At 55.6% G+C, this 22,892-nt stretch overlaps 2 protein-coding genes across 2 annotated transcripts in view; both read right to left on the bottom strand.

Annotated features, from left to right (window-relative positions):
- Positions 1-9,852, bottom strand: part of LOC104696062 — an 81,164-nt gene extending 71,312 nt beyond the window's left edge. The window contains 3 exon segments of the mRNA XM_039559853.1: positions 2,545-2,908; positions 2,910-5,362; positions 7,212-9,852. Of these exon segments, the coding sequence (XP_039415787.1) occupies positions 2,545-2,908; positions 2,910-5,362; positions 7,212-9,683 (5,289 nt within the window). The 5' untranslated portion in view covers positions 9,684-9,852.
- A 160-nt stretch (positions 9,853-10,012) lies between these two features.
- On the bottom strand, positions 10,013-17,294 carry LOC120410752 (protocadherin gamma-A5-like). Its single transcript, XM_039559851.1, has 2 exons — positions 14,382-17,294; positions 10,013-10,102 (listed from the first exon to the last, which is right to left on the bottom strand). The coding sequence occupies exons 1-2, from the start codon at positions 17,292-17,294 to the stop codon at positions 10,013-10,015; spliced, it is 3,003 nt and encodes a 1,000-aa protein (XP_039415785.1).
- Positions 17,295-22,892: the final 5,598 nt, after the last annotated feature.

The raw sequence follows: 22,892 nt of genomic DNA, 5'->3' as shown, positions 1-22,892 counted from the left end.
ACTGCCTTTCAAAACAGAAACCAGGATCACAGACAAAAATGGCACACCATGAAATCAAACAAGCGCTCAGTCAAAACTGCAATAATCCACCTAATTTCCTAATATGAATTCAACCTCTTGTTCTGCATTCACAGTATTTAGTTGCACGATGGATAAATCCAACTACTGGTCCTATGTCAACTGCAAGTGAAAAAGAACTGGACACTGAAGTTCAGCAGTATTTTACAGAACCCGAAGTATATCAAAGTCTTTGTCTTGGCAGCTAAACACCTTCAGGGTGTGAGCAGAAACTGCTCTCCCAGTCTGTTAATTTCAACAGATCCCTTCTTCAAGGTCTATCAGCCAAACTCAGACCCAGTTTTAGAACATGAGAAGCAACAAGGAAGGAATGACAAGCCCACAGAAGTGAAGAAATTATAGCTTAACATTTCAGGCTGTGTCAAATGTAGCAGGTACACAGGAGGAAGTATCTAGTATCATGAGGCACAGATCTCCAAGTAATTTCTTTCAAGAAGATGACATAGAAAATGCACAGGATCGCACCAATGGGATTCATATAACAAAAAGTGGAAACTGAATGTTTCCACCACCCTTTCAGGCATTTCGAACCACAGTCAAGCAAACCTGTCCTGTCTCTGTGCAGACAGAATGTTTCCGTGCGCTCAAGTATCATGCAAGAGAGGAGCTACCTTTGAAGACAGACATCAGGGAAAGCCATATTTCCCACACAACTTCTGCTTATGGAGAAGAGGTATCATAATACAAACACATGCATCAGAATATAAAATGTTCTAGAGGGCATAAGCTACACGTGGTTCAGTTAAAGTCTCAGTCTTCAGAATCAACTCAAAGACAACATCATTCTTCTCCAGCACATGGGCATTTCAGAAGACATGTGACTCTGCAAAAATTAATGCAAACTTTATGTCTACATCCAAGAACCAGCATTCTCAGGAAGAGTTCTATCTGACGTAAGAGAGGATAAAATGAGTAAGTTTCTTGCAAATACTTCAAATGTCAAGTAAATTTCTAGCAGAAGTACCCTCTCATCCTTTACATTCCCCGTGTTCTAAAAATTCATATTAAAACCACGTTTGAGATCTCTGATGGCGATTCTCTAGGCAATGTAAACCACTCACTCACAGCATCTACCCACACATCATCTCTCTAAATGCAGAGTTATTGGACAAATGCTCTATTATCAGAGAACTACCACTGTCTTTAAAAACAGAGAAAGCAGGATCACAGAAAAGATGGCACAAGCCTTGGTACTGGGCACAGTATCAAATAATTGTTCAGCTAAAACTGCATTGATTCACCTTTTCCCTGGTATGACGCCATCCTCTGTCCTCCTCGTTCTGCATTCACAGCCTTTACTCACACATTACATGACATAACACCAACAGTTACTTCATAAAAACAAGAGCCACTTATAACATCTGAAGGTTGGTCAAGGCTGAGAAAAGCATAATTCAACCATGATTAAATTCTACATCCAGACACAGTAGAACATATAGCAAGAAAAATGATGCTTCATGTGGCAGTTCTTACACACAGAATCTCTGAAGCAACTTTGCACTTCCCTGGGTATTGCTTGCAGACAAATTCATCAGGGGATTGGCCTCCCCTTTATGGATGCAGGAAAAGGGCACCTGCTGTAAGTGTCACAGGCCTTGGCAACTGCCACAACATGAAGAGACACCCAGCCAGGTGACGGTACAATCCTCTCTTTTCCTGCTTTAGGCCACTCTCTGGCTGACTTTGCACTGACTGCTCACCATGAGTATGTGACAAGCAAGAGCATTGATGCTGCTAAGATGTTCAGACACATTATCAGACACACGCAGGCCCACCTTTACCTCATTGAAACGAGCAAGGCAGAATTCAATTGCCAGTCGCTGGAAACATCATGCAGTAGGAAAGCAAACTGATGAACTCAATACTTGTCCATTTTTTTGCCCTGCCCAAACACTGCAGAACATCAAAGCTGCCTCTGAAAAAAAGTTGTGTGCACATCTTCTCGTTATATAGGAACAAAGGTCAAAACATTAACGCATGAAAGAATTTTTTCTGCTCTTCACATTACTCAGAGAAACTTAAAATATTCTCAAGTTCATAAGAGATATACAGATCTGATAAAACCCCAGTCACTAAAGTATCAGCTCAAAGACACCTTCAGCACGAGGGCAATTCAGCAACGAGGTCAACAGATCTGATCAGATACTATCAAATATAAAGGTCCACAATAGGATCCTCTGAAGAAACAAGCCAGAAAGTTAACAGCTGCAGAAATCTAGTAATCGCCACATACCCTTCAAGGTTATGGCACAGCATAAAACACAGTGCTCACGTAAGAAACACCATATAAAACGTCCAGTCAGCAACACACCCATTGCTTCTGCCCCATGCCACCCGCCACATGTAAGCCTGGGCAGTGAAAAAGTGTTCGCCTCCTCCCTATTTAGGGCACAGACAACGGGGTGAAACAGCAAGGAAGCAGGAAAGGTAAGCGTCGCTGAAAGAGTAGGGTTCAAAGGAACTCACCGGTGCAGCGGCTGGGTCCATGAGGCGAGTGCCGACAGGTTCTTCTTCCCCGAGCAGCGGCGCGGGCTCGTCGGGCGGCGGCCGGGCCGGCAGGGTGTCGCAGCAGCTGCCGCCCGAGAAGCGCAGCTGGCTCTTGCGCGAGTCGGCCGTGAGCGACACCTCGTGCGAGTAGGACTGCAGGAAGGCGCGCACGCCGTCGATGCCCACGAAGTGCGAGACCGGCACGCCGCGCAAGACGCCGCTGTCGGCCGCCAGCAGCTGCTCGCGGCGCCAGCGGCGCAGGCGCAGCGCCAGCAGCAGCAGCAGGAAGGCGACGAACAGGCAGGACACGGCGGCCACGGCCAGCACGAGCCAGCGCGTCAGGGCTGCCGGCCGGCTCGCCCGGCGCCGCCGCCTCGGCCGCGCTGCCCAGCTCGGCCAGCAGCTCGGCCACGCTCTCGGCCAGCACCACGCTCAGCGTGGCCGTGGCCGACAGCGCCGGCCGCCCGTGGTCCTTCACCACCACCACCAGGCTCTGGCGCGCCGCGTCGCGGGCCAGCGGGAAGCGCGCCGTGCGCACCTCGCCGCTGTGCAGCCCCACGCGGAACAGCCCCGGCTCCGTCGCCTTGGCCAGCTCGTACGACAGCCACGCGTTCTGACCCGCGTCCGCGTCCACCGCCACCACCTTGGCCACCAGCGCGCCGGGCTCCGACGAGCGCGGCGCCAGCTCCACGCCCGACCAGCCCCCCTTGCCCGATGCCACAGGCGGAGCCGCGGGCGGGTAGAGCACCTGCGGCGCGTTGTCGTTCTCGTCCACGATCAGCAGCCGCACCGACACGTTGCTGCTCAGCGCCGGCGCGCCGCCGTCCTCCGCACGCACCCACAGCTCCAGCTCGCGCACCTCCTCGTAGTCGAAGGAGCGCAGCGCGTACAGCGCGCCCGTCTCCGCCTGCACCGACACGTACGACGACAGCGGCGCGCCCCGCACCCGCCCCTCCCACAGCCGGTACCGCACGCGCGCGTTCTGCCCCCAGTCCGCGTCCGTCGCGCGCACCGTCAGCACCAGCGCGCCCGCCGCGTTGTTCTCCGCCAGCCGCGCGCTGTAGCGCTCCTGCGCGAACACCGGCGCGTTGTCGTTCACGTCCAGCACCCGCAGCGCCAGCACCGCGCTGCTCTGCAGCGCCGGCGACCCGCCGTCGGCCGCCCGCACCGTCACGTTGTACTCCGACACCTGCTCCCGGTCCAGCTCTCTCGATGTCACGACGCGGTAATAGTCGTCAAAAGACTTCTCCAGCCGGAACGGGACGTCCCCATCGAGCGAGCAGTGCACGGCGCCGTTGGCCCCCGAGTCACGGTCCTGCACATGCAACAGGGCCACAACAGTTCCCGGAGGGGCGTCCTCCGAGATCTCGTTCAACTTTGACGATACTCTCAGTTCAGGCGCATTGTCGTTGACATCTGTCACAGTGATCACGACTTTTGTCGTGTCGAAAAGAGCTCCACTATCATGTGCCTGCACCTCCAATTCGTACGAATTGCCTTCCTCGAAATCCAGGATCCTCAACAGCTTGATCTCTCCAGTCTCAGAATCCAGATGGAAAATATCCAATGCTGTGTTGGTCTCTTTCTTCATGGAGTATTTCACCTGCCCGTTTAGACCCTCGTCGGCGTCTGTGGCCGTGACGGTGACGAGGACAGAGCCCACGGGCACATCCTCGGGCACACGCACCGTGTACTCCGCCTGGCTGAACACGGGCGCGTTGTCATTCGCATCCACCACTGTCACTCTGATCCGAGCCGTGCCCGTCCGTGCCGGATCGCCGCCGTCGATCGCCCTCAGCACCAGCTCGTGAAACGCCGCCTCCTCCCGGTCCAGCGCCTTCGCCAGCACCAGCTCGGGACGCTGATCGCCGCCGGGGCCCGCCTGCACGGCCAGCGAGAAGTGCTCGTCGCCGCTCAGCTCGTAGCTCTGCAGGGAATTCCTTCCTGTATCGGGGTCATGAGCCCTGGGAAGTGAAAACCGCGAGCCCGGGGCTGTTGTCTCACTCATTCTCAGTTCAATTTCTGCCTCTCGAAATGTCGGCACGTTGTCGTTAATGTCCGTGATTTCTACCTCTATTCCGTAAACCTGCATCTGTCCCTCCACTATCAGCTCACAGCGCAGCACGCATTTCTCCACCAGCCGGCACAGCTGCTCTCTGTCGATTCTTTCCGCCGTTACTAAATGTCCCGACTTCCCGTGCAGAGAGAAGTACTGCGTCCTACCTCTTTCTACAATGTGGACGCTGCGATCGCTGATCTCCGGCAACTGCAGCCCCAGGTCCTTGGCCACGTCGCCCACGAACGAGCCCTTGGGCATCTCCTCGGGCACCGAGTAGCGCAGCTGCCCCCACGCCGCCTCCCACGCCGCCAGCAGGACGGCCCAGAGCAGAGCTCGCTGCCGCCGGCCCCAGCGCCTCCCCGCCGCGCACATCTCCGCCGCGGCACCGCCGGCACCGAAACACCGCTCCCCGCCGGTCACTCCGCCGATCCCGCTACTTCTCCGCTCACCTCTTCCGGCACCGCCGCCTCTCCGCAGCCCGGTTCTCCACCGTGGGAACGATCGCAGACCGCTCGCTCGCTGAGCCCAACAGGGAGCGGGCGATCGAGCCGGTCCGCAGCGGGCGGGCTGCAGCGCTCCGAGCTTCCTCTCGCTTCTCTCGGTCAACAGCGGCGCCCGCAGCCTCCTGCCCGCACTGCAGGCACCGAGCGCTGCCGAGCGCTGCTTTGCCCACGAGCAGCTGAGCGGGAAGGAGATATTTGCCGCAGACACCTCCTTCTTTTCTCCAGCCGATCTCTTCTTTTATGCTCGAACACATCATGACCGGGAGGAAAGCAGAGGTGTCTGGTGAGCGGGGTGTTTCTAACTCACAGAAAAATACAATTTGCTACCGGCGATATAGGTAAAGTAAAATATCTTGTCTGATTTTATTGTGTAGAACTCCTATCCTATTAGTCTAAAAACACGAGGTGAAGCCGTGCTGCTTGAATGACTGGACGACGATAGCAAAACAAAAGAGGCTCACAGATACACAACGCCATAATCAAACACACAATTCTGTCCACAGGAGTAGTGGAGATATCTGGCTCATTAACCCAAGCAGCAGGAACTTCGTTTGAAATTCCTCAGTTCATACAGAAGACGGTATAATTTAACTACTGCACTATGACTAAGAAGAGCCATTTAAAGGCAGAAGAAGGTGGGGTCTAACACAGCCCCTTACAACTGACAGGAAGTTTGATTGCTCAGGCACCTTCCAGGTGCTCTGGGATGTCTCCCTATAAGATATTCATGGGAACAGAGGACAGGAGGGGAACCCCTGGCAATTCAAAGATCATTATCGCCCACCCCCCGATTTCAGACAGTAGCTCACTGGAGCACTTTTCGCTGACTGTACTACAACTAACCTGGAATCATGAAGTATCTGCTGTGAACCTGGCCAGAATAAACTAAGTTTATACACATTTACACTTAATGAAGTCGTTCTGTAGCCACAGGAAAGAGCTTTCACGTTCTCAAAACCCAAGGTGCAAGGAATTGCAGTTTGTTTGTAGAGTATTATGCTAGTTTTTCTTATTCACGTTGGCACGACATATTTTCAACAAAATACTGTAGAACAGTAAGAGAAGAGCTGTACACCCTAAACGGTGGGGACCATGGATAAATGTGTAATTGGACTTCATTCAAGTACTTGTCATTTGGTGGATCTCCTCGATATTTGATGAAAGTTTTCCGGGTCTTAGTGGCCTATCCTTGTAGAAAACGATGTAATAACTAGTGAAAAAAATTGAGGACGATTAAAATAAGGTACAAATAATCCTCACTTTCTGCAAAAAGCACAGAAAAAGAAAACTAGCTCTATTTGTTTTCTTTTTTGAGCCCATTCTACACCTTCACTTGCGAATGAAAAGACCATCAAGAATTTTAAAAAATATTAAAATATTAAAAGAATAAAAATATTCTACACCTCCACTTGTGAAGGCAAGGGCGATCACGAATTTCAAAAAAACATTAGAATACCACTCAGGATGGAAAAACACTGCTAACAACAGCTAACTGCTCCCATTACTGTTACCTTTCACGACATTTCTGTAGCAGCATTTCCCACAGAATTGGTGACATTTTCGTCTTTCACAACTGGTGGATTGCCTGTCACTCTCCATTCATGTAATCCCACTCTCAATTTGCCTTTAAGAATATAATAGGGAAAAGGAAGAATTAACACAAGAGTTTTTATCCTGCCATCCACCAGCATCCAGAAACATTATATCGATTAAGACAAATCGATTAGGAAGGAAAAATCCCCAACACCAAGTGTCAAGTTTGTTTTTCCCAGACCCGTCATACAGATTCAGCGAATCTCCCTATATAGACTCGCCTTCACTGTTACCACGAATACAATTTAACACAACGGAACAGTTCTAGAGAACAACTTGCATTTGTATCTGAAACTGCTACTGCCGAAAAAACAAGACCTGCGGCTTCTGAACGCATACTCTTAGAAAAAGGAGTGACCGCAATTTCTCATCTCGTCACGGAAAAACATAGCAACACACCCCATTCACATCATGCGGAAAAACCCAGGGAAAAGAAGAAAACAGTTCGGAAAGCCTCAAGAACAAGAACAGGAATAATCAGACTTACACACCTGAGCTGCGTCGAGGCCGTTAGGCGCCTGTTCCTCGACGGCGCTGCTGCTGCTACTCGGGCTCGGCTTCTCGCAGGAATCGCCGCCCAGAAGCTCCTCCGCAGACAGGATGGGCACCGGCGGCGGCGGCCAAGCGGCCTCGGGCACGGCGCGCGCCGGCGCCGCCACGCACAGGTTGTAGGAGTAGGGCAAGGTGCCCTCGCAGAAGTCGGCCGGGAAGGCGGCGCCGGCCACCGAGAAGCGCTGCGCGCCCAGGCAGCGCAGCACGGCGGGCGGCCCGGCCCGCCGCAGCCGCGCCAGCACGGCCAGCGCCACGCTCAGCACCAAAAGCGCCGACAGCAGCGCCAGCGCCAGCACCAGGTAGAACTGCAGCTCGCCCGCCGCCGCCTCGGCGCCCGCCGCCCGCTCGCTCAGCTCCGGCAGCGCCTCCTGCAAGCTCTCGGCCAGCACCACGTGCAGCGTGGCCGTGGCCGACAGCGCCGGCTGCCCGTGGTCCTTCACCACGGCCACCACACGCTGCTTGGCCGCGTCCCTCTCGGACACGGCGCGCGCCGTGCGCACCTCGCCGCTGTGCAGCCCCACGCGGAACAGCGCCGGCTCCGACGCCTGCACCAGCTCGTACGACAGCCACGCGTTGCGCCCCGCGTCCGCGTCCACCGCCACCACCTTGGCCACCAGGTAGCCGGCCTCGGCCGAGCGCGGCACCACCTCGAACGCCGCCGCCGCCGCCGGGGCCACGCCTCCCGCCGCCGCGCCACCCGCCCCCGCCGCCGGCCACAGCACCCGCGGCGCGTTGTCGTTGCGGTCCAGCACGAACACGCGCACCGTGGCCGTGGAGCTGCGCGCCGGCGAGCCGCCGTCCTGCGCCCGCACCGCCACCGCCAACTCGCGGCACTGCTCGTAGTCCAAGGAGCGCTGCGCGTACAGCGCGCCGCTCCGCGCCTCCACCGACACCAGCGCCGCCGCGCCCGCGCTGCCGCCCGCCAGCCAGTAGCTCACGCGCCCGTTGGCGCCCGCGTCCGCGTCCCGCGCCTGCACGCGCACCACCAGCGCGCCCGCCGCGTTGTTCTCCGCCACGTACGCGCTGTACGCCGCCTCCTCGAACACCGGCGCGTTGTCGTTCACGTCCGACACCTCCAGCACCAGCTCCCTGCTGCTCCACAGCGCCGGCCTGCCCCGGTCCCGGGCCACCACCGTCACGCGGTGCTCCGACGCCTCCTCACGGTCCAGCGCGCTCGCCGTCACCACCTTGTACGAGCCACCCGACGACGCCACGATGGACAGCGGCGCCTCGCCCGACAGCTCGCAGGACACCTGACCGTTCTCGCCGGAGTCCGGGTCGTTTACGTTCAGGAGAGCCACCACGGTGCCGGTCGGTGCATCCTCGGGCACGGGGCTCGACAGCGACAGAATGGTGATCTCGGGCGCGTTGTCGTTCACGTCCAGCACCTCCACCTCCACCTTGCAGTGCGCCACCAGACCACCACCGTCCGTCGCCTCCACAGCCAGGCTGAACGCGCGCGTGTCCTCGAAGTCCAGCGCCTCCTGCAGCGTGATCATTCCGCTCTCCGCATCCACCACGAACTTCTGAAGCACCTTCGCCGGCATTTTCCCGAAGCCGTAGGTGATGTGGGCGTTGGTGCCGGCGTCTGCATCAGAGGCGGAGACGTTCAGTACAACCAATCCCAGAGGCGCGTCCTCGCGCAGGCTGGCGCGGTACCGGTCCTGAGCAAACACGGGTGGGTTGTCATTGGCGTCGGTGACGTTGATCCAGAGCTGAGCGGTGCCAGTCCGGGGCGGGTCTCCGCCGTCCAGAGCCGTCAGCATCAGGCGCAGGCTCTGCTCGTTCTCCCGGTCCAGTGCACGGCGCAGTACAAGCTCCGCGGATTTGCTGCCGTCTTGGTTCTCTTTCACCTCCACCGTGAAGTACTCGTTAGCCTCCAGCTCGTAGCCCTGCAGCGAGTTACTGCCCACGTCCGCATCCTCTGCCATGCCCAAGTAAAACCGGGCGCCGGGAGAAGTCAACTCGTTGATCTCCAGATGAAATTTGTTTTGTAGAAAGCGGGGTGCGTTGTCGTTCACATCCTGAATGTCCACTTCGACATGGAAAACGTTCAGAGGGTTCTGCACCAGCGCCTCGAAGCTGACAGAGCAGGACGCCGACTCGCCGCACATCTCCTCCCGATCCAGCCTCTCATTCACGTACAGGTTCCCGTTTTCCTCATTCACCGTGAAGTATTTCAGCTGCTTTTTGCCGGCAGACGCCACCTGCAGCTTGCGCGCCGGCAGCTCGTCCGCGCTGAGCCCCAGGTCCCGCGCCAGCGGCCCCACGAGCGAGCCTCTGCCCAGCTCCTCGGCGATGGAGTAGCGGACCCGCTCCGCCGCCGCCCGGCACCACACGCACAGCAGCAGCGCGGCCACCAGCGCTCGCCCACAGCCCGCAGCGCGCCTCTGCCGCCGCCTCACCGCCATTCTCTCTCGCCAGCGCTCGCCGCGCTCCTGCCTCCTGCCGCCGCCCTGCCTCCCTTCCAGCCGCTCTCGCCACACAGCGCAGGGGCCGCCGCAGCGCAGCGAGCCCGCTCTGCCCGCCTCGGACGCCGCTGCTCCCCGCCCAGCGCCGTCTCTCGCCGCCGCCGCCGCCGCTGCTGCCCGTGCCGCTGCCGCTCTGGCCGGCGCCGGGCGAGCGAGCAGCCTGCGGGGGCAGGACGCGGCGGCGGCGGCGGCTCCAGCACCGCTCCTTGGCGGCCAACAGCGGCACCCGGAGGCGCCGCGACGCCGCTGCAGCCGCCGGATGGCCGCGCTCAAGGGGGCCCGGCTTTGGGCGGGGCTCGGGGGCTGCGCCGCCTCTGGGCTCTCTCCTCGATTGCAAACAGCGAGCGCAGCAGCACTGGCTTAACGACAAGCAGGAACTCTTATGATTACTGCAGAACATCAGGCTAATAACAATTTATTTGTAGCTGAGATAGACACGGAAACAAGTGTTTCACCTTATCAAATACTTTGGCATGCTCTGGTTTGAAATGGCATGAAAATCAGGAAGGAAATATGTGCTCCAATGAAATAAATTGGTTCCCTCATTCATAATCAGAGAATTTAAGCCAAAATCTGAAAAGAAGGTTGCTGAGATTATAAATTATCTGTTCCCCTGGTACCTGAGGTACTGTTTGCCTAGGACCCGTGCGAAATGGGTGTAAATCAGAAGGGCATTTTTACAGTGATTAGCACTTGTAGGCAAATGTGAAACCTAGAGGTGTGGATTTGCCCTCAGATACATGGCACTGTACATACATCCCTGGCAGAGAAAAAGAAAGTGCAAAGCAGTGCAGACTCTGCCCTGTGTTCATCCTTACACTGACACTTCTTCCACTCAGAAAATCTTCGCTCGTTTTGGTGGAAACTTAAAAATAAGGCCTACTACAAAAATTGATTACACATTTCCATTGTTTTAATTTTCATAATCTCTAGGCCAACGTCCCATCATGTGCCCAATCCATTTTAGGATTGCAAAATCAGCTGAATGATTTTCAATGAATTCTGAAGATTCGTACACAAACCTCAAACATCCATCTGACCTCATTGGGGAGATACTTCAATGCTGTGATTTTCAGGTGCTTTACCACAATGCCACCTTAAAACCTCTTCCCTAGGGCACTTGGAAACTCAGAGAGGCCTCAAGATGCAAGCTAGGCAAGGTGCAGGAATGTTAAAGGGTTATGAGATCTCTGTGACTGGACTAAATGACTTTGCTAAGCAGCAGAACAACAGAAATCCTTGGCACTTACTAAACCAAAGAAGACAAACCAAATACCTCCCATTGCCATCATGGGGCTGATCATTCCCTACTGTGACACATCAGGGCCTGTGCAGTGCAGGAAATCATACAGAGGAACACATAGTTGTGTAGTGCTCAGAGACATAAGAAGAATCCCCAGGTAAGTGGAATTGGACAGCAGCATCTTACAGCTACCCACTTGCATTAAGCTTTTTTCATTTTCCTCACACACACGACATTCTGTCTTCATTTGGTTCTCAATTGAATTTAGTATTCACTGCAAAACAGCACTCACAAGTGGGAAACACAAACCATGGCCTTCCAGGAAACAAAGCCTGAAGTAAGATCCAAGGTGGAACATGTAGTCACCACTTTTATGAACTCTGTCAAGCTATGCACTTCCCCTCTTTTATCACATGCACCAATCCACAAAGAACCCTGACTTCTACGGTCATCTTTACATCTGTTAACACATGACAAAATTAGAACACACACGTACCTCCCTCACAAGTCGTCCTTCCACATCGGCTGTAATAAAATGTCAAGGCAAGAAAAACCACACAAGCAATGCAAGGATGCATTAGGAGTACTTTCAGAGAATCTCACCAGGAGGACATCTCAGTCTTCACAGTGGGCATGGAAATTCATCCCTGAGAGCACCTGGAACCCACTGAGGTGTCAAGCTGGAAGTATGACCCTGAAGTCTTGTTCTGGACTACAAATGTGACTTGAATTTATTAAACACTTAAGAGCTCTCATCTGCATTTTTACTATGTGGCCTGCTCATAACCCACAAATTTGAAGGCCTAAGTTAAAAGGCCTAAGTTGTGTCAGCTGTAACAGGTACACAAGAAACATGTCTAGTATCTAGAGGTAAGGCCCTCCAAGTAATTTCTTTGGAAATAAAAGCAAAGAAAAACACACAGAACTGAACTGTGGGATCCATATAAAAACTAGGGGAAACTAAATATTTACACCAACCCTTTAGATATTTCAAAATACAACACAACCACTCTTCCACCTGCCCTCTCTCTGTGCAGACAAAATGCTTCAGCATGCTTGAACATCATGCAACAGATGTCTGTCTCCTTTGCCGACAGACACCACTGAAAGAAGTTTCCCACACAACTTCTCCTTATGAAGAACAAGGATCACAATACAGGTCCACACATATGAACTCTGCTCGTCGCTGGTATTTGAAGAAAGGCAAAATCTTCTAACAGGCATAAGCAATATGCAGTTCAGTTAAAGACTCAGATCAGAATCAACTGAAATATGTCATCATTCTTCCTCAGCATGTGGGCATTTTTTGAATATATGTCATTCTACAACCATTAATGCAAAGTATATGTCCACATCCAAGAGCTACCACTCTCAGGGAAGAGCTGTATCAGACATGATACAGGAGGATAAAATTAGTGACTTTCTGGCACATACTTCAGATAACAAGCCCCAAACCCAGACCTTCCTGGCAAATTAGACCCTCTCATCCTTACATTTCTACCAATTTCAATACCAACAAAACATCAGCAGTAACTTCATACAAACAAGAGCCATTAATAACATCAGAAGGTTTGGTCAAGGCTGGCAAAAGCTTAGTACAACCACAATGAAACTCCACATCACAACTGTAATAGGACATATAGCTGGGAAAATGACATTTCCCCCAGCAGTTCTTAGACACAGAAACCCTGAAGCATGCTTGCACTTCCCTGGGTATTGCTTGCAGACAAATTCATCGGAGAATTGCCATCCTCCTTCTGGACACAGGAAGAAGGGCGCTTGGTATAAGTGGCACAGGCCTTGGCACTAGGCATGACATGAAAGCACACCCAGATTACTGGATCATAGAGCCCCCACTTTGCCTCCAGTCTCTCTCTTTGGGGCCAGTCTCTCTCTGGGGCCAGTCTCTCCCTGACTGTTCACCATTACTATGTTACAAGTAAGATCAGTGATTCTAGTGACATTTTCAGATAAAGTTTCAGACACACACAGGCCCACCTTTACCTGGTCATGACAAACAGGTCAACAGTTTACCCATCATTCGTAAAGAGCACCCCACTACAAGAAAGCAAACTGATGAACCCACAACTTGGCCATTTAGAATCTGAACATATTCATTTTTTGTAGTCCACCAATGAACCATGGAAATCAAAAAACCACATGATTTCTCTCTCTCCAGCAGTACCTCCTCACACACTGCACGTGCAAGAGTCTCCTCAAACTTATTACAGCTTGTATGGTTCTCTCTGGCCTCTGTCATTTGCACTCCATTGTTCACTCTGTCATTGCACTCCATTGAAAGAAAAGTTGCAGAGACAACTTACCATGGCTAATATTTGACTTCTTAATGTGCGCGTGTGAGAAGTAAGACAATTTCTCCCATCAAAAATTTAAGGAAACAGCATCTATGAATGATGTCGAGACGTGAAAATGAAAGGCATGTATGGAACAGCCAGGCAAATGTAAGAGATGTGATCAGATACTATCAAATGCAAGGGCCCAGCTTGAGCTGAGTACAAAGAACAAGACAAGAAGACAACAACTGCAAAAATTAAGAGATCACACTCGACTAGATTATGGCTCTTAGAGAAAATACATAATCTAGGTATTAAAAGTAGGGATGGAATAAGTTTCTTTAATGCAAAGCTCCTATTGTGATATTTCAGATTAGAACATATAAGGCTATTAATTAAATACATTACATTAACCTGTAAACACACAGCAAAAACACCCCATGGCTCTCAATAGAACTGGAGTAACATCTGTTAAGCCACACTTATTTGGGAAGGAGAAAACTGCATTACATTATACTACAGATGGGCACTGAAGTCTTGTATCCCTTAACAGCCTTTCACACACAGGGCCCAGTATTGGCATCTCCAACCTCTCAAAACTTGCATATTGTTTCTTGACCTTCATAGTTTCAGAAGAGTTTGCATCAAAATGCCAGTTCTTCAGGCCATTTCCCTTCAACAAGCAGCAGGATAACGAATAGACTTCAAACATTTATCTTTACAGCTCTGTACTAAGAGGGAAGAAATATTTGTCTGCCAAATACATCTCAGAGAAGAAGCAGGAAGGTGGAAAACACTACCTGTCCTTCAAAAGATACTGGGACAGTGACGATCATATGAAACAGAAACAGCTTAATTTAAAAAAACCCTGAGCCAAGAGCAGTCTCCCTTATCATGCATCCCCCAAAAACTGGAAAGCTAAGACACGATCCCATGCTCACCATGGCGCAGAGAGAAGCCCCGCGATCAGCATTTCCCAAAAAGAAACTTCGCCATCAAATATCTCAATACAGGACACAGAAAAGGGAAGGGGGGGGGGGGAGGGAATAGAAAAGCAATAGAAGAAAGAACAGTGGAGAAGAATAACTACAAGGAACTCACCGGGAAAGAGGCTGGATCCGCGGGGCGGGAGCCGGCAGGGTCCTCCTCCCCGAGCAGCGGCGCGGGCTCGTCGGGCGGCGGCCGGGCCGGCAGGGTGTCGCAGCAGCTGCCGCCCGAGAAGCGCAGCTGGCTCTTGCGCGAGTCGGCCGTGAGCGACACCTCGTGCGAGTAGGACTGCAGGAAGGCGCGCACGCCGTCGATGCCCACGAAGTGCGAGACCGGCACGCCGCGCAAGACGCCGCTGTCGGCCGCCAGCAGCTGCTCGCGGCGCCAGCGGCGCAGGCGCAGCGCCAGCAGCAGCAGCAGGAAGGCGACGAACAGGCAGGACACGGCGGCCACGGCCAGCACGAGCCAGCGCGTCAGGCTGCCGGCCGGCTCGCCCGGCGCCGCCGCCTCGGCCGCGCTGCCCAGCTCGGCCAGCAGCTCGGCCACGCTCTCGGCCAGCACCACGCTCAGCGTGGCCGTGGCCGACAGCGCCGGCCGCCCGTGGTCCTTCACCACCACCACCAGGCTCTGGCGCGCCGCGTCGCGGGCCAGCGGGAAGCGCGCCGTGCGCACCTCGCCGCTGTGCAGCCCCACGCGGAACAGCCCCGGCTCCGTCGCCTTGGCCAGCTCGTACGACAGCCACGCGTTCTGACCCGCGTCCGCGTCCACCGCCACCACCTTGGCCACCAGCGCGCCGGGCTCCGACGAGCGCGGCGCCAGCTCCACGCCCGACCAGCCCCCCTTGCCCGATGCCGCAGGCGGAGCCGCGGGCGGGTAGAGCACCTGCGGCGCGTTGTCGTTCTCGTCCACGATCAGCAGCCGCACCGACACGTTGCTGCTCAGCGCCGGCGCGCCGCCGTCCTCCGCACGCACCCACAGCTCCAGCTCGCGCACCTCCTCGTAGTCGAAGGAGCGCAGCGCGTACAGCGCGCCCGTCTCCGCCTGCACCGACACGTACGACGACAGCGGCGCGCCCCGCACCCGCCCCTCCCACAGCCGGTACCGCACGCGCGCGTTCTGCCCCCAGTCCGCGTCCGTCGCGCGCACCGTCAGCACCAGCGCGCCCGCCGCGTTGTTCTCCGCCAGCCGCGCGCTGTAGCGCTCCTGCGCGAACACCGGCGCGTTGTCGTTCACGTCCAGCACCCGCAGCGCCAGCACCGCGCTGCTCTGCAGCGCCGGCGACCCGCCGTCGGCCGCCCGCACCGTCACGTTGTACTCCGACACCTGCTCCCGGTCCAGCTCCCTCGTAGTCATCACACGGTAGTAATCGTCAAAAGACTTCTCCAGCCGGAACGGGACGTCCCCGTCTAGCGAGCAGCGCACGTCACCGTTGGCACCCGAGTCGCCATCCTGCATATGCAACAGGGCTACCACAGTCCCCGGCGGAGCATCCTCCGAGATTGCACTCACGGCCGAGGATACTGTCATTTCGGGCGCATTGTCATTGACGTCTGTCACAGAAATCGCGACTTTCGCCGTGTCAAAAAGCTCTCCTCCGTCATGTGCCTGCACCTCCAGTTCGTGGGAAGAGATCTCCTCGAAATCCAAGTCGTCTTTAACAGTTATTTCTCCTGTGTCAGAGTCGAGAGAAAAAAGTTCTGAGGCTCGGTCTGAAATTTTATGAAATGTGTATTTCACGTGCCCGTTTAGACCCTCGTCGGCGTCAGTGGCAATAACGGTGACGAGGACGGAGCCCACGGGCACATCTTCGGGCACACGCACCGTGTACGCCGCCTGGCTGAACACGGGCGTGTTGTCGTTTGCGTCCAGCACCACCACACGGATCCGAGCTGTGCCCGTCCGTGCCGGATCGCCGCCGTCAATCGCCCTCAGCACCAGCTCGTGAAACGCCGCCTCCTCCCGGTCCAGCGCCTTCGCCAGCACCAGCTCGGGACGCTGATCGCCGCCGGGGCCCGCCTGCACGGCCAGCGAGAAGTGCTCGTCACCGCTCAGCTCGTAGCTCTGCAGGGAATTCCTGCCCGAGTCGGGATCGTGAGCCTCGGCAAGTGGAAACCGCGACCCCGGGGCTGTCATCTCGGTTAGTCTCAATTCTTTTTCTGCCTCTCGAAAGCTGGGGGTGTTGTCATTAATGTCCGTGATTTCCACTTCGATTCCGTAAACCTGCATTTCCCCCTCCACTATCAGCTCACAGCGCAGCACGCATTTCTCTACCAGCCGGCACAGCTGCTCTCTGTCGATCCTCTCTGCCGTCACTAAATGTCCCGTCTTCCCGTGCAGAGCGAAATACTGCGTCCTACCTTTGTTCAGGATGCGCACTCCGCGATCGCTGAGCTCCGGCAGCTGCAGCCCCAGGTCCTTGGCCACGTCGCCCACGAACGAGCCCTTGGGCATCTCCTCGGGCACCGAGTAGCGCAGCTGCCCCCACGCCGCCTCCCACGCTGCCAGCAGCACTCCCAACAGCAGAGCTCGCTGCCACCGGCCCCAGCGCCTCCCCGCCGCGCACATCTCCGCCGCGGTAGTGTCGATTCTGCTCCAATTCCGGCTCTCTCTCCGGCTTTCCACTCTCAGCCGCTGCCGCCGGCCACTCTGTCTCTCTGCAGCACGGTTCCCCACCGCGGGGATGATCCCAGGCCGTCCGCCCCCGAGACAGAGCGCAGGAGCGATCGAGCCGGTCCGCAGCGGGCGGGGCTGCAGCGCTCCGAGCTTCCTCTCGCTCCTCTCGGTCAACAGCGGCGCCCGCAGCCTCCTGCCGGCACTGCAGGCACCGAGCGCTGCCCAGCAATGCCCATCCCTGCCTTGTTCACAGGCATCTCGGGTGGGCTGGACAGTAGCCACCGAGACATCAGGTCCTGTCCAGCGGCCACTTCCTTCCCTGGGTTTTCTCCCTGCGATCTCGTCATTGATCCTCCAGGTGATCACAACCGACAGGAAGGCAGAGCTCTCCCTTCGTATCAGTATTTCTCCCATGCTGAAAAAATCACTTCCTAGTATCAAAATACGTTCTGTAATATTTTTTTTCTCACTGTTAAAGTGTAGAATATACTAAGGCCTATCCTATGAGGAGAACAAAACCTGAAATTTAGCCATCGTTCTTGAATTAGTGGCACAGGGGCAGCAAAAAAATAGATGCTCTGAGACATAACCTGGGATAATCAGACCCCTATTCCCGCTCTCAGAGAAGCGGAGCTCATTAACCCAAGTAGCGGATTTTCAGTCAATACGGAACACGGTCTAAGTTATATTATCTACTCCATTTGCAGTGACTTAGATAAGACATTTAAAGGCGGAAGAAGGGTCGATCCACTGAAACTCACGACTGTAACATCCCGATACCCATACAGCTGCGAAGGAGGTGGGCTGCTCTGCCAGCTGCCCGGTGCTCTGCTATCGCTCAATAGAAGACCTTCCTTTTGGCACCGTACAGGAGGAATCTCCCCTACTGCTCGAAAATCACTCTCCCCCACCCCGCAGTTTCCGGCTGTAAGTCATTTGATCGTTCCTCACTGATTGTACTGCGACTGACCATGAGGCAGGAAGCACCTGCAGTGAGCCTGGCCAGAACCCTCTGCTTGTCTCCCCGCAAACTGCGGGGCAAATGGTAAGGAAAAAACCCAGGTATATCTGCCTTGGCTCCTGTCCCTATTCTGCGGCCCACCGTAGCAAAATCGATGGTGATTGCACACAGATAACAGTTGTCTTTCATGTGTGATTTCCCTTCTTAAGAAGCCACATAGATTTATGGTCTGTATTGTTTATACCCATTTAAACTTAATTAATTCGATAGTTTTAACGACCTGGAAAAAGCTTTCCTTTTGTCAGAAATCATGATGCAAATGCTTGATGTTTTTAGAAAAGTATTCGCCTAATTACTCAATCTTCTTTCTGGCTGGACAACTTTTAAACTAAATAAAAGTGCAAAAAGACTTTATTTGAGTGTTCAGTTTCTGTCATTTTGCATACTCCCTTGTCATTTTTGGTATGTATAGAAGACTGCCCTGGTAAACAGGCAGATAAAAAAATGACTGTAAAAAGCGGCTGAGAGACCTAATTTCTCGGTTTAGTATTCCACAATCCACGTGATCTACCAGGTCCAAGCACCTCTCTTTGAGAGGAAGGGATCGGATAAAAGAGAGGCTCTGAAATAAAACTAGACCTGGGGTTTGGTTTTGGTTTGGTTTGCTTTCGTTTTGAGGTCCCATTCTCCGCCTTCACCTGAAAAAGGGAGGTAAAAAAAAAAGACAGAAAGGACTGCAGAGAGAAAGAATGACTGGAAGAAGTAACCAACCCCGCCTATCATTTCTGAAGGAACTTATCCCAAAATACACTCGACAATTTTCCATCAGGGAGGAACAACCTGTAATTTTTCCTTTCATGTCGAAAATGCACACATCTCAGGAAAAAAACTCAAATAACAAGCAAGCCCCACCCCCCGCAACAAACACTAAGTGCCCAACAAACTCTAAGTGCCAATTCCGTTTTTGAAATTCTGTTATGCAAAATCAGCGGATCTCTTTCTGCAGAGCAAGAATCCGTGTTCTCCCTTGAACTGATAAATAATTGTGAAAAAGAACTTTGAAAAATCACGACTGGATAATATATATTGGTCCCATTAATGCTGCCTTTTCTGCAGCAGCATTTCCTCAAAACATGGGAACCTACACGGCAATTTTGGAAACAGGATCAAAAACCGGGTTTGCATCAGACAAATAATATTCGGGGAAAAAATAGTCAGTCTCACTAGACCTACAATATGTGGAGCAGCCTTCTCTCAAAACATGGGAGGGCAAACAGAAGAGGGTTAGAACAATAAGTAACTTCTCAATCAACAGAGCCAGGTGTATGTTCTCTTTCAGAGTCAATACCGAAGTAGTATTAACCAACAGATAATGTTCAGATCTCGAGGAGGTGCAAGTATATAAATCTGTGGAAAAGGTGATCAGATGGAGAAATCGCGAACAACAAGCATCCAGCCCATCTTTGCGTTATGCACAATCACTAATGTACCGCGTTCACAGCTAATAACTCAAACGAGAGTTTTATCAAAAGCTTTAAAGAGAATCTGAAGCTGGGGGCCCCGAAAAAACAAATGCCGCGGATGGCAGCCTGCTGAGAGTGGAAAACGGATACCTGCTTTTCTACGTCGTTCCTTCACGGACCAGCACCCCCAAACCACATACTTCATGGGGGATAGGAAAGCAATAGTGAAAGCCTGTTAAGAAAGGCTCAAGGAGAACAGAAGGAGCTCACGGCTTTACAGACCTGCGGTGCGTCGGGGTCGGCGGGCGGCTCTCCCACGACGCTGCTGCTGCTGCCCGGGCTCGGCTTCTCGCAGGAATCCCCGCCCAGAAGCTCCTCCGCAGACAGGATGGGCACCGGCGGCGGCGGCCAAGCGGCCTCGGGCACGGCGCGCGCCGGCGCCGCCACGCACAGGTTGTAGGAGTAGGGCAAGGTGCCCTCGCAGAAGTCGGCCGGGAAGGCGGCGCCGGCCACCGAGAAGCGCTGCGCGCCCAGGCAGCGCAGCACGGCGGGCGGCCCGGCCCGCCGCAGCCGCGCCAGCACGGCCAGCGCCACGCTCAGCACCAAAAGCGCCGACAGCAGCGCCAGCGCCAGCACCAGGTAGAACTGCAGCTCGCCCGCCGCCGCCTCGGCGCCCGCCGCCCGCTCGCTCAGCTCCGGCAGCGCCTCCTGCAAGCTCTCGGCCAGCACCACGTGCAGCGTGGCCGTGGCCGACAGCGCCGGCTGCCCGTGGTCCTTCACCACGGCCACCACACGCTGCTTGGCCGCGTCCCTCTCGGACACGGCGCGCGCCGTGCGCACCTCGCCGCTGTGCAGCCCCACGCGGAACAGCGCCGGCTCCGACGCCTGCACCAGCTCGTACGACAGCCACGCGTTGCGCCCCGCGTCCGCGTCCACCGCCACCACCTTGGCCACCAGGTAGCCGGCCTCGGCCGAGCGCGGCACCACCTCGAACGCCGCCGCCGCCGCCGGGGCCACGCCTCCCGCCGCCGCGCCACCCCGCCCCGCCGCCGGCCACAGCACCCGCGGCGCGTTGTCGTTGCGGTCCAGCACGAACACGCGCACCGTGGCCGTGGAGCTGCGCGCCGGCGAGCCGCCGTCCTGCGCCCGCACCGCCACCGCCAACTCGCGGCACTGCTCGTAGTCCAAGGAGCGCTGCGCGTACAGCGCGCCGCTCCGCGCCTCCACCGACACCAGCGCCGCCGCGCCCGCGCTGCCGCCCGCCAGCCAGTAGCTCACGCGCCCGTTGGCGCCCGCGTCCGCGTCCCGCGCCTGCACGCGCACCACCAGCGCGCCCGCCGCGTTGTTCTCCGCCACGTACGCGCTGTACGCCGCCTCCTCGAACACCGGCGCGTTGTCGTTCACGTCCGACACCTCCAGCACCAGCTCCCTGCTGCTCCACAGCGCCGGCCTGCCCCGGTCCCGGGCCACCACCGTCACGCGGTGCTCCGACGCCTCCTCGCGGTCCAGCGCGCTCGCCGTCACCACCTTGTACGAGCCGCCCGACGACGGCACAATCGACAGCGGTGCCTCGCCTGACAGCTCGCACGACACCTGACCGTTCTCACCGGAGTCTCTGTCCCTCACTTTCAGCACGGCCACCACGGTGCCAGTCGGTGCGTCCTCGGGCACAGGGCTCGACAGCGACAGAATGGTGATCTCGGGAGCGTTGTCATTTTCGTCCGTGATGTCTATTTGCACCTTGCAATGAGCGTTCAACCCACCGCCGTCCTTCGCCTCCAGGTTCAAGATGTATTTATTCTTCTCCTCGAAATCGAGGGGACCCGCCGTCCTGATCTCGCCGCTCTCTCTGTCAACAGCGAACAGCGCGAGAACTCCATCCGGGACGTTGCCAAAGGAGTAGGAGACCCGCCCATTGGTGCCCGCGTCCGCATCTGTGGCCACCACCCGCAGCACCAGCGACCCCGCCGGCAGATTCTCAGCCACACGAGCCTCGTAGACAACTTTGCTGAACACGGGCGGGTTGTCGTTGGCGTCTGTCACATTGACCCGAACCTGGACAGTCCCGGATCTCGCGGGGTCCCCGCCATCCAGTGCAGTTAGCACCAGCTCAAAGGAGCTCTGCTTCTCCCGGTCTAATGCTCTCTCTAGCACTAATTCCGGCTGCTTGCTTCCGTCCTGGCTCTCCTTTAAGGCCAGAGAGAAGGACGGGTTGCTGGTGAGCTGGTAAGTGAGCAGCGAGTTGCTGCCGACGTCTGCGTCTTGAGCCGTCTCCAGGGGAAAACGAGCACCGGGAAGCGTCCATTCACCGATCTCGAGCTCCAGAGCAGCCTTGCTGAAGGCTGGGGAGTTGTCGTTCACGTCCTCAATGGCCACCTCAATGTGGAAAACGTTCAGCGGGTTGTGCACCAGCGCCTCGAAGCTGACAGAGCAGGACGCCGACTCGCCGCATATCTCCTCCCGATCCAGCCTCTCATTCACGTACAGGTTCCCGTTTTCCTCATTCACCGTGAAGTATTGCTTCTCCTCGCTCAGCCGCAGCTTGCGCGCCGGCAGCTCGTCCGCGCTGAGCCCCAGGTCCCGCGCCAGCGGCCCCACGAGCGAGCCTCTGCCCAGCTCCTCGGCGATGGAGTAGCGGACCCGCTCCGCCGCCGCCCGGCACCACACGCACAGCAGCACCGCGGCCACCAGCGCTCGCCCACAGCCCGCAGCGCGCCTCTGCCGCCGCCTCACCGCCATTCTCTCTCGCCAGCGCTCGCCGCGCTCCTGCCTCCTGCCGCCGCCCTGCCTCCCTTCCAGCCGCTCTCGCCACACAGCGCAGGGGCCGCCGCAGCGCAGCGAGCCCGCTCTGCCCGCCTCGGACGCCGCTGCTCCCCGCCCAGCGCCGTCTCTCGCCGCCGCCGCCGCCGCTGCTGCCCGTGCCGCTGCCGCTCTGGCCGGCGCCGGGCGAGCGAGCAGCCTGCGGGGGCAGGACGCGGCGGCGGCGGCGGCTCCAGCACCGCTCCTTGGCGGCCAACAGCGGCACCCGGAGGCGCCGCGACGCCGCTGCAGCCGCCGGATGGCCGCGCTCAAGGGGGCCCGGCTTTGGGGCTGTTTGGTTTCTTTCAGACTGGAATCAGCAAGCGCAGATGCACTTGCTTAATACGGCTCCAAAGGAGTTGGAACAGAGTCTCTGTCGGGTGCTTTAATTCATCTCTTTGAGCCACAATGAATAGTCAGAATATTCATGTCAGTGTGATAAAGGATGTAATCAAGGTGTAGCTGTAAGATGGAGAAACAAGATTGTAGCTCTAGAAGTCTCTTAAGAGCTTTTTGGTACTCTGCTAGTTATCTTTAAGTCGTGTTTCCTTATCTGGGGCGAATTACTCTGATAAATAGATCAGCCTAAAGCAACGTTTATAGCACTATAACATAAGTATAACATATATTGTTTTCTTTCTGATCCAGAAATGTTCCCTCTTTTTCATCTCCTTTCTCCAGAGGCTGTCAATGGAGAAATACAAAGCCACATCAAGTCTTTCATAGAACTTCATCAGGCTATCAACATCGCTCTAGTTGGCATTTCTGCCCTCTCATGCATCAATTCAG

Source organism: Corvus cornix, chromosome 13 (genome assembly GCF_000738735.6).
Source record: "Corvus cornix cornix isolate S_Up_H32 chromosome 13, ASM73873v5, whole genome shotgun sequence".
NCBI classification, from domain to species: domain Eukaryota; kingdom Metazoa; phylum Chordata; class Aves; order Passeriformes; family Corvidae; genus Corvus; species Corvus cornix.
This window is presented reverse-complemented; position numbering and strand designations above follow the sequence as displayed.